At 42.0% G+C, this 12,478-nt stretch overlaps 1 protein-coding gene across 2 annotated transcripts in view; it reads left to right on the plus strand.

Moving 5' to 3' along the window:
- Positions 1–12,478, plus strand: part of Prkcq (protein kinase C theta) — a 132,683-nt gene that overhangs the window by 96,096 nt on the left and 24,109 nt on the right. For both annotated transcript variants that reach the window (XM_048460831.3, XM_085699144.2), the window contains 2 exons: positions 9,750–9,841; positions 11,828–11,890. In XM_048460831.3, the coding sequence (XP_048316788.1) occupies positions 9,750–9,841; positions 11,828–11,890 (155 nt within the window). The remainder of the gene's footprint in view (positions 1–9,749; positions 9,842–11,827; positions 11,891–12,478) is intronic.

Here is a 12,478-nt window from a genome sequence, read left to right on the forward strand (position 1 = left end):
CCTTCTGTTCTCTGATAGCCATCTTTTTCTTCTATAATCTTGAAATTAGAACATTGTCACCCATGTTTAACTCATGATACCCTGAAAAGAATTAGGTCTACTTATATCTCATTTTAGGAAGTACTTTGGTCCTGGTTTCTTTTCTTCAGATACTGAAAAACTTATATATAAATTGGTTACATTATTCTTTGGAAATCTCATGCATCTCAGTTGCAGTCACCTCTCACCTCCACCTCCAGCTCTCAGCAGGACTCCCCATCACATTTCCCACCAGTTTCATGTCCTCCTCCTATAACTTTTAATTATCAAAGAGTAAATAAGTTTTATAAAAAGACAACCCCCCCAAAAGAACCCTGTTGTTTGAATTCCCTAGCGTTTGAAGAAAAATGATACCTAAGAAAAAATAACTATAATCATTTTTTGCTTTTGTTCCCACCTTGCTTATCTGGTAAAAGGGTTAGTGTTCGGATGTCGTTTGTGTGACATTTGTCAAATTCCCGTTCATTTTCAATGTTAATTGTTCCTGCTTTGATAAGAATCACTAGCTAATTTCTTTGATGCTGTGAAATTCTCATTTATCCCAACCGTTTGACAACTGTTCCTCTGGCTATATTTTCCATTCTCTTTTTACTCGGAAAATGTGAGCATTGCAGCAAGAACACGGTATACAAGCCAGAGAGCATCAAATAGCTTTAGCATCTACTTTTACAATCTCCCTTTGGCTAATGATAGAAAGTTCACAGAATGCCCTCTGCCTCCTCTAAGAATGAGTTTGTGTTTTAAATAGTGATACATCCCCATAGTTCTATACCCTGTCCCTTCTCTAAATAATGTGTATAAAAGCAGCATGGTCCTATGATATTTATACAATTGATTTTGTTAGATTGATCACCTCAGTTGCTCTTTAATCATCTCTCCTCTATACCGTCAATTTAGATTTGCATTTTAATGGTGTTTATCCTTTTAGAACTTTTGGGTTGTATTCTTTTTGGAAAAACTATTATATTTGTCTTACTTTGATTCAAACAATTTTTAAGCCTTTTTAAACCCCAAGTTCTATGTGTGTGGCAGTCGCCTATAGCCCAGGCTGATCTCAAACACTGGGTAACTTAGGGTGACTTTAAACTTCTGGTTCTCCTGCCTGCATCTCCAAGGTGCTGTGATTATACATTTGTCAGCACACATCTGGGTTATTCCTTGCTTGCCTTGAACCCAGGGCTTCGTGCACAAGAGGCAAACACTCAACCTCATGCCCAGCCCTCCAAAGGTCTTACAAATACGGTTTTTGACATCCAGCCAATCTCTCTACTACTTTGTACCTGTCCACATTTTCTTTTGTGCATCTTCAAGGTAATAAGATCATTGACGTCGATGAGTTTTTGGACTAGGATCTCAATGGCTTCAAACACCAAGTCTGTTTCCCTGCCAGCTCTAGGACTGGCAGTAGTTACAAGAATTTAGCAATGAATCAACTTCGGCTAAACCTTCTTTATTGATCTTGACAGTGATTGGTGCGTAAGGTCTTGAAGTCACGATAGTTCTTCCTTAGCCTCCTAAGGAAGGAGCGCTGAGGGTAAGGTGTGTGCCACACCCAATGTTTTTGTAATTTCCTACCAGTGATAACTTAACAACTTTAAATGGTCAACAAAAAAAACACCCTGTTTCAGACAACTCACCTTTTATGTTGAAACCCAGACTATTCCTGGGACATTCATTCTTAATGTGTGGGGATTATAGTTAATAACTACAGTTATAAATATGAAAACACCTGACATTTATAGAGTGTTACTATGTGTCGCTCCATGTTCTGGGAACATTACATATTTGAGCTCCTTTACTGTTCATAGCAGTCTATGAAGTACACATTATTAGTGTCCATGTTTTATAGACAAGGGAATGGAGGAGCCCGGAGGAATAAGGAGCTCATTGAGTCAGATCGCTGTGAAGCAAGGGAGCCAGGATGTTGCTGCACCGCCTCTCCTCAGAGACCAAACACACCAAGGAAAGCACTTTAAAATTCATGAAAGGGAGTTTTAGCTGCACTTGGATTGCAAAGGAAAATAATTGGTTAGTTAATGCAAGAAGACCCCACGGAACAATTAAGCCAGTAAATACAACTGAGCCCAAGTCCCTGTTGCAAGGTACCGACATCTTGAAATTCAGGCCAGATATTTCTGACTCACACTAATGAATCTACAAAGGTAGTGAATTTTACTAATTAAAATTTACAGTAGAAATATAAACAGGCCAGAATAAATGAGCTTGCTAATTTGTAGAGAGCCATTTATCTCTTTTCTATCTCTGCCTCCCTTGAATATGCACATTCATGCACGTGCACTTATACACACACACACAAACTGAACCCTTATATATCTAATTGTACAAATTATTTTTTTGTTAGATCCTTTCTGGTATATATTCATGAAAAGGAAATAAGCCTTGTTTCTTAGAACATCTCAATTTGTACTTGAGTAAATTAAAATGAAAGAAAGAGCCTGGTGACACCGCCCTGTAATTCCAGCACTCGGGAGGGAAGCTGTGACAAGAAGATTGCGGGTGATGAGCCAGCCTGGACCACATAGCAAGACCTGTTTCAAAGAGAGGATGAATACATTCAAAATTGCTTCAATTTCCTACAATACCACAACATCTGAATTCTGATTTACCAATACCGATACAGGGGTTAGAAGCACAGCAGAAATTTTGGAGTGACCCTCGGAAGACAGCATGGAGTACGTTAAAGAGGGCCCAAAGTCTCACCCTGCCACCTCTTCCCACTCGACATCAGGTCCCTTCCAGTGTGTGTTTGAGCAGCCCTTGGTCTATAGTGAGATACACAGGAAGCTCCTCTCTTTTCCCACCACGGAGGTGTGGATGTGGGAAAGGCAGTTCCTCCCCCTACCCCTTTCTCTGCAAGGTGATAGAGTCCCTTTTAGTAAGCAGGCCTAACTGAGCCTTGGCTGTGTTGGTCCACAGCTGAATAGAATCTTTAGTTCTTCTAACACCAATGGAGCCTTACTGTAGTGACAGTGTAATTTTAAAAATAAAAAAGAGATAAAGCAAAATAATAAAAAAGAGTGGAAGTCACAAAAAAAGATACTGAAGATAATGAGTTAGAATCAGCTCAGAATAGAGTTTACCTTCTTTGAGGATCTGAGTTCAATCCCGAGAACCCACTTTTTTAAAAACCAGCCTTGTAGCATATATTTGTAATCCCCACTCTGAGGAGACAGAGAACAAAGGAAAGCTACTGAAATTATTAAAACTTTTTTATAAAAATTACTTCTTCAGTTCTTTGATTTATGAGATATTTTTAAAATCTATATTCTTGTACACATTTTTAGCCCCTTTTCTTCATCATTAACCTAAAAAAGAGTTTTCACGGGTAAAATTTTATCTGTATGTAACAAAGAAAATGAACACAAAGAAATTTAGATTATCCCATGATAACATATATTTGCTCCAGTGAAGGATGAAAGACACCTGTCAAAGCTGTGGGTAACGTGATCCTTTGCACACAGACCCCTGCAGGTCTTGGCAAAGTCGCTAGGCTATTTTTCAATTTTTTTTCAGAGTACTCAAACTGTTTACTTAAGTAATTTTGTAAGAGTATAGTGAACATATGTGTCGGCATGTGTGCAGAATGGAGGTCAGGAGATAATCTCGAATGTTGGCCCCCATTGTCGTGGCTGCATACTCCAGGCTAGCTGGCCTGTGAGCCTCGAGGAATTCTCCATCTCCACTGAGATTAAACATGTGTTGCTTCTCATTTTATAAGCCTTCTGGGGATCCACCCTCGGGCTTTTATGCTTTTGAATCTGTCTCCCAAGCCCATAAGCACAGTATTTAGGAAAAAGAAGAATTTTCTTAACCCATCAAACCGTTATAATGTTACCGTTTTCAAAATAGAGTTAGTTATTTATTTTACATCCCAGAAGTAGTTTTCCCTTCCTCCTCTCCTTCCACTTTCTCCCCCCCCCCCTCCACCCCACCCTAATCCACTCTCCCTCCATTTCTGTTTAGGAAAGAGCAGGTCTCCCATGAGTATCAATAAAACATGGCGTATCAAGTTGCAGTAAGACTGAGCATCTCCCCATATATTAAGGCTGGGCAAGGTGATCCAGTATGAGGAGTAGGGTCTCAAAAGCTATTAAAAGAATCAGAGACAGCCCCTGTTCCCACTGTTAAGAATCCCACAAGAAGACCAAGCTATACAACTGTAACATGTATGCAGAGGGCCTAGGTCAGCCCCATGCAGGGACCCTGGTTGTCAGGTCTTTCTCTGTGAGCCCCTATGAGTCAAAGTGAGTTGATTGTGTGAGTTTTCTTGTGTCCTCTGCCTCCTACAATCCTCTTTCCCCTCCTTCTGTAGGATTTCCTGAACTCCACCCAATGTTTGGTTGTGTGTCTGCCTCTGCTTCCTTAATTTGCTGGATGAAGCCTCTCTCATGACAGTCTGGTCACAGGAGATGGCCTGCTCAGACCATGTTTCCAATATTGCTAGGCGTCTTAGCTGGGGGCATCTTTGTAGATTCCTGGGAGATTCTCTTGTCCCAAGTTCTTTTACCTGACCTAGAAATGCCCCCCCCCACTTTCCAGTAGTCTCTTTCAGTACTTTCCCCCTCTCTGCCCTCTCCCCAACCTGATTGCTCATGTCCACCCCCACCTTCCCTCAGTCCACTCACAAAATCTCTTCTGTTTCCCCTTTCCAGGGAGATCTGAACATCCTCCCGTGAACCCTCCTTGTTACCTTGTCTCTCTGGGTCGGTGGGTTGTAGCATAGTTATCATTTATCTTACAGTTAATATCTTCTTAGGAGTGAGCACATGCCATGTTTGTCTTTCTTAGTCTGGGTTACCTCACTCAGGATGATTCTTTCCAGTTCCACCCATTTGTCTTCATATTTCCTGGTGTCCTTGGTTTTAATGTATGAGTAATACTCATTGTGCAGATGTACCACATTTCCTTTACCCATTCCTCGGTTGGGGGACTTCTAAATTGTTTTAGCTATCCTGAGTTTTTATTTTTCCATATGAAGTTGAATATTATTGTGTTGGAATTTTAATGGGTATTGTATTGATTCTGTAGATTGTTTTTGGTAACATGGACATTTTTACTATGTTAATTCTATCGATCCATAAACATGGGAGATCTTTCCATCTTCTGATATCTTCTTCAATTTCTTTCTCCGAAGATTTGAAGTTCTTGTCATATAGGTCTTTCACTTGCTTGGTTAGAGTTATACCAAGATACTTTATAACATTTGTGACAGTTGTAAAGAGTATTGATTCTCTGTGTATAGAAGAGCTAGTGATATTTTGGAGTTAATCTTGTATCCAGTCACGTTATTGAAGGTGTTTATCAGCTATAGGAGTTCCCTGATAGTATATTTGGGGTCAATTATGCATATTATCATATCACCTGTGAATAATGATAATACTTTGACTTCTTCCTTTTCTACTTGTATCCCCTTGATTTCCTTTAGTTGTCATATTGCTCTAGCTAGAACTTCAAGTACTATCCTAAACAGGTATGGGGAGAGTGGACAACCTTGTCTTATTCCTGATTTCAGTGTCATTGCTTTAAGTTTCTCTCCATTTAATTTGATGTTGACAATTGACTTGTCATATATTGCTTTTATTTTGTTTATGTATGCCCCTTGTATCCCTGGTTTCTCCAAGACTTTTATCCTGAAGGGATGTTGGCTTTTATCAAAGTCTTTTTCAGCATCTAAAGAGATGAACATGTGTTTTTTTTCTTTCAGTTTGTTTATATGGTGAATTACATTGACAGATTTTCGAATGTTGAACCATCCCTGAATCTCTGGGATAAAGCCTACTTGACCATGGTGGATAATCTTTTTTGATGTGTTCTTGGATTTTGTTTGCCAGTATTTTATTGAGTACTTTTGCATTGAAGTTACCTGAAAGCTCTAGAATAAAAAGAAATGGACATACCTAAGAGAAGTAGATGGCAGGAAATAATCAAACTAAGGTATGAAATCAGTAAAATAGAAACACAGATAACAATAAAAAGAATCAATAAAACAAAGAGTTTGTTCTTCAAGAAAAATCAGAGAAATAAATAAACTCTTATCCAAACTACCTAAAAGGCAGAGAGAAAACATCTAAATCAACAAAAACAGAAATGGAAATTGGGATATAACAACAGATTCAGAGAAAATCCATAGAATATTAGGTCATATTTCAAAAACCTACATTCCACAAAATTGGAAAATCCAAAAGAAATAGACAAATTTCTTGATAGATATACTTTACCAAAGTTAAATTAAGATCAAATTAATCCCTAAAGAAATAGAAATAGTCATTAAAAGTATCCCAACCAAAAAGCTCCCAGGACCAGACAGTTTTAATGCAGAATTCTACCAGACTTTAAAAGAAGAGTTAATACCAATACTCTTCAAATTGCTTCACAATAAAAACAGAAGGGACATTGCTATTTTCTTTTTGTGAGGCCACAGTCACCCTGATACCCGAACCACACAAAAACTCAACAAATAACGAGAATTACATACCATAAGCACAGTTTAAGGCACCAAGAAAACAATGAGACACAAAGCCACAGGGGCTGGAGAGTGATGGAGGCCCAGAGATGATGCCTATCCTTAATCCCAGCACTTAAGAGGCAGAGGCAGGTGGATCTCTGTGAGTTTAAAGCCACCCTAATCTATGTAGCAAGTTTCAGGACAGGCAGATTTACATAATAGAAAGACTTTGTCTTGAGCAAACAAACCAAACAAGCAACCGAAGCACATACTGCTCTTGCAGAGTACCCGTATTAGGTGGCTCACAATCGCCTGTAATTCTAGTTCCAAGGGAAACCAGCTTCTGGCTTTAGAGGTTAACCGAACTGTTATGCCCATACTCACACACAGATACATATAGAGACACACACATACACACACACACACACACACACACACACACACACACACACACACACAATTAAAATAATAATAATAATACAACTAGAGAGGCTTTAGCGACCATCTAGTAAAAAAACACCAGTATTGATGCTTGTCTTCAGTCACTTGTCAGGAAATCACAGTAAAGCAAGAAACACTGTGACCTGCTTGTTTTTAGGCCATAACATTAAGAGCTTTGTGCATATCATGACTGCAACCTGGAAGTTGGGCAGTCATTACACGTCTCTGGATGCCACATCAAACCCTCTCATGTTAGCCAGGACCCCTCAGCATTAGTCAGTAAATTCCTGCTTCTGAGACACCTTCACCCTCAAACGGGTTGACTCTTGCTAAGCACAAGATGGAAACAACACGGTATTGTCCTGTTCTGTTAATAAAGTCACCGGACAGTGGAAGGACATTCGGGGATTGCATTCTGAAGGGCGTGGCGTTAGTAGAAAGCCCTGGAGGAGTACTCGCTTTGTAAGTCAGTGTTTAATCTGATACTGTAACATGAGGGCCGGCTTGTTGGGGTTTCTTGACCAAACTAGTTTGGTTGATCCTTCCTGAGATCTGGGGGTGCTGGGGATTGCTTGTAGCAGGCTGTCAAGGCTATCCACGACCACACGGCAAAACTAAAGAAGGAAGGACTCAGGGACACAGCAGAGTAATAAAACGAAACTTTGCTCAGGACCAGTCAGGTCTAGCTGACCTGGACTCCTTCTGAGTTGCTATGAAAAGCCCTGCCGAGTGGAAACTTCTTCCTGAGCTAAGAAGAGTGAACCAAGAGGACAATGACCAGGTCCTCCCTTAAGCCCCCAACTTTCACAAAGCCCTTGTCACAGGAAGAATGTGTGAAATATGTGGGGTAGAGTTACAGCTTTTTCCCACCAGTCTCGTTTATCCACTTTTTCCAAATCTAAACTGACAGTGTATAAATTGGGAAATCCAAACAAACATTGCAGGGCTCCATTCATATCCTGCCACTAAAAAGGAACATCCGACCGCCTTTGCCTTTTCAGATGATCTTACCAACTGGTTTTATGTGTGGGTGGGTGTGTAAGGGTGAATGTGTATGCAAGTGTGTATGGGAACTTAAGTGTGCACAACCTGTGGAGGCTAGAAGTAAACCGGATGTGTCACTCCTCAGGATCTGCCCACCTTGGCTTTTGAGACAGGGTCTCTCTCTAGGACCTGGGGCTTACCAGAGAAGTTAGACTGACTGGCCAGGGAAACCTGACAATCCACCTGTCTCCACTTCCGTGGCACTGGTATCGCAAATGCATACCACTAAGTCTGGCTGTTTTACGTGGGTGCTGGCATTTGTACTGAGGTCTATGTGCTTGCATGTAACATAAGGACTTTACCCACGGGCCATCTCCCCTAGCTCCTGGCATGCGAGTTTAATCATCCATAGGAGAGAAAGATGCCGGTGCCGGGGCTTGTTCAAAGCCAGTAGAGTTCTGAGTGAAAATGGTAAAGGCCAGAAGTGGTTTAAATATTAATCACAGTGGGGAAAAGGTGTGCCAAGGAAATGCAGGTTCCTGCAGATGAGGGAGATGGCCACCCTTGTTTGAAATGTCAGGGCTAAATTACAGTGATTGAATTGGCAATTCTGGTTTGTACGCAGCAGACCAAAAAAAGTGTGTGTGTGTGTGTGTGTGTGGTGTGTGTGTGTGTGTGTGTGTGTGTGTGGTGTGTGTGTGTGTTTGTGTGTGAGAGAGAGAGTGTGTGTGTATGTGTGTATTTGTGTGTTGCAGTTCAAGTAGTGGAATCTAAAAATTTTATCTTAGTCAATTTTGAAAGAAGCGGATGAATGCATCACTTGAATTATCAAGATAATTGCCATGATATTTAGCTTTTCTCGTGCTGGGGAAATGTGGCTTCAGTACAGATGACAGGCAATGAATGTTACCATGAGGCCAGAACACTTTGAACCGTTACCTTGTCCGCCTTAATACCCAATTAGTCTCAGTTCCAGACATAAAGTTAACTCTGGCTTTTTAAAAAAAATCACTCGGTTGAGGTTAAGTGCAAATTCGTGCACAAACACACCGTCTCCACGCTTCATGGGTTAGTGACTCTGTGGCTCTTAAAAACTCTTAAGCATCCAGGTGTTCAAAGAACTGTGATTGTTTTTCTGGAAGAAACGGTGCCTCATTGTATTGGTGAAACATGATCTGGTTGGTATCTGGGACCTCCGATAGCTGGTACTGTCACCTGAGGATGATTCAGGCTTTCTGTTGATCACTGCCTCTGAGCACTGGATTTCTAATACCAGGCAGGGCCCTCATCCTATGCTAGGAGCTACATGCTCAAAAACTACGGCTACCTCTGCCACGAGTGACATGTGGACGTGAACGTAATACACGAACTCGATGACAAGACTGAGGACTCTTTGATGGAAGACCTGGAATATCACCCACAGGGCATGCTCACTGAGTGTTGGCTGAGCATCATATAACATGGAGGTCCCCACCCTGTTCCTGGCGTCAGAGACCCAGACACCAACCTCCACATTGTCTCTTGTGGCAAGTGTGTGATTGACACCCACTAAGTGCTCCATGCTGCCCATAGTTCAGCAGACAGATCCCATTGGGTTCTGCTTCTTGTTGCATGGGTCACAGAGCACAGTCGCTTACTGTGTTACCACCCTCCCAGGGGGATTCCACACATGCCCTGGGGTTCAACAATATAGTTCAGCTGAGAGAAATTTCATGATAGAATTGATTTCTCTAAAATTGTCTGATCTTTTTGAAAAGTCAACTTTCTTTTCTTTCTTTCAGTGCTAAAACTTGGTGTTTGGTTGTCTTTTTCCCCCTAGGAAAACCTCTTTTTCGTGATGGAGTACCTCAATGGGGGAGATTTAATGTACCACATCCAAAGTTGCCACAAATTTGATCTTTCCAGAGCCACGTAAGAGCCCCACTTGGTATTTGGGACATTCTGTATTCCTGGTGGTTGATGTGCACCCAGCACGCACCCACAGATTGCTTTCCTCGTGTGGTCTTTTATATTTAGTTTTTGTGATCGTGTGTGTGCTTGTGTGTGTGTGTGTGTGTGTGTGTGTGTGTGTGTGTGTGTCTATGCACATGTGCGTGCTGTGCCCTTGGAGTCCAGAAGAAGGTGTCAGATGCCCTGGAACTGGAGTTCCAGGCAGCTGGGAGTCACCTGCTGTGGGTACCGGGGTTCAAACATGGGTCCTCTGAAAGAGTAGCAAGTACTGTTAACCACTGAGCCATCTCTCCAACCCCCTCATAGATTATTTTTCTTACTTTCTTGCTTGGCATGCCTAAGTCCCATGGGAAACATGTCACACGAGCCAACAATTTCCCATTTTTATAAAACTGAAGTCCACTCCTGTCTTATTCCACGTTCAACAGGAATCAAACCATTCGTTCATTTCATAGGAGCCCCCTCCAGGCCATCGAGTTCTTAACTCATTGAACACAGATGCAAATATGTACCCCTTGGAAAGAGCAGAGAAATGGAGCACAGATGTCTCAGGTGACCCTGGGGGTGGCACCTAGCTTCAGCCTGTCATCGAGAAGCTCGATGGGAAGTTACAAAGCATTCAGCCCTTCCTGTGTTTGAAAATAACCCTTCCCTTCTCTGGCATCAAACAGCTGGAGATGCTAGTGGAGTCAGCTGTTTCCCTGGTAGGACAGCGGGTCCTACCAGCTGGGTCCCGCAGCTCACCTGCAGCCGTTGTTTTTCCCTTAGCCTTGGTCCTGCGTCCCTCCTGATAAACCCACAGTGGCATACAAGCAAGCAGAAGCAGTGGAACTGGCATCATTTACAAATGATAGCTAGGGCTGGCAAGATGGCTCAGTAGGGAAGGGTGCCTCATGACCTGGTCCCGTCCCAGACTTACGTAGGCTGTCCTCTAATCTGCACACATGCACCATGATACACAATAAATGCATACATGTATACATATACAATAAATAACTACATACTAGCTATTTTCCCTTGATTCTCGGCAATCTATCATATACCCCTTCATAACCACTTAAAGTGATTTAGGCAGAACTGGGCTGAAAGATGAACTTGGTCCACCGACTTTTGCAAAAACCAGCACCATGGCTGTCTTATCAACTCTAGAAGGGAGCACTGGCCACTCCCAAAGTCTTCAGGCACCTTCAACCAAGAACCTGTGATCGTTTTATCAGGTTTCTGCAGCATTGAGCATAAGTCACCGGGCACTGCACACTTGCAGGACAAGAGGGGGGAGTCATTCTGTCCCCCAGGGTTCTATAAAGCTTGAATGAAGCCAACTTGAACACCTGCTGCCCCTGTTGTCCTCTAAATGCGTTCTTCCTAGGACCCAGCAAATTTCCCTTCCAAGAAGCTCTCCCTTATATCTGACTTAATCCCACTAGAGAGACATAACCTCATTTCCTTTAAGCCTGTCACCACTGATGATGAGGACCAGCTTATCACCGTCTGTCTCCTCATATCCTTTTGCCCCCTCTCAGTCTATAGCTCTGGCCCAAGCTTAACAACATCAATATGAAAATATTCTAGCCAGATATGTTGGAAACGGCCCGGCACAAGGCTCTGTCGGCTCTAGGCAGAATTTAAAGTAAAGGAGGAAGCTAATTTTCCTACTACCCTGTACTATTTATTACATTTCATGTTTGCATAAGTTTTAAGATAGTATAGTTTAGGAGATAAGAGCAAACAGCAGATTCACCAGCTCTTAAATGATGCTTTCTGGGCAGACACCAGGTGAGCAGGAACCTTTGTGTTAAGTGCAGAGTGGATGACATCTTCCTTCCTGGAATTCAGCAAAAGCGCATGTGTGCCATTTAGTTGAATATACATGAACTATCACAAGGCTTGGGGCTCTTGCCCTGCTCCTCCTATACCCATGCTGTGTCTTGACTGTCTTTCTGACAGGTTTTATGCTGCTGAAATCATCCTTGGTCTACAGTTTCTTCATTCCAAAGGAATTGTCTACAGGTAAGCCGTTCTCTGGGTTGATTCCACAGCCCCGTTCATTTCAGCACTGCTGTTGACTGACATAAAAGTGTCCTGGGAGAACAGCCCCCACCCAGAATCCTTCCCACTCCGATTCTAATCCGGGAAGCCAGAGGTTCTGTCTTGTTTCATCCTTCTTTCTTCGGGCCCTTGCATGGGCTTTCCCTCTTCTTTTCCTGCCATTGCTTCAACTCTGATGCTTTATTTCTGCTTTCTCCATCCTTTGTGCCTTTTTACCTCTTCCTTCTGTTTTAAGTCACTTGGAATTTTTATGCAATGTTTCCTTTTGTGTGGGAGAAGGAAGCTCTTTCAACATCTATGAAAACTCGTGACTACACCCTACAGAAGCACACAGACCACCTCCACCGCCCTCATCGATGAATTCAAAATTTCTCTTTTGCATGGTGTTAATTCATTCTCTGCCACCAGACTCTTAGATGAATACTATACTACACTCCATCTTTTCTTCTCAAAACACAGTTGACCCATATTTAACATAAAATCTTCAGCGTTAGTTTTTAGATGTCTCGTTTCTAGATTCAGAGGAAGGGAGAGAGGATGTGAGGGAAA

Source organism: Myodes glareolus, chromosome 14 (genome assembly GCF_982192425.1).
Source record: "Myodes glareolus chromosome 14, mMyoGla1.1, whole genome shotgun sequence".
In the NCBI taxonomy this organism is placed as follows: Eukaryota; Metazoa; Chordata; class Mammalia; order Rodentia; family Cricetidae; genus Myodes; species Myodes glareolus.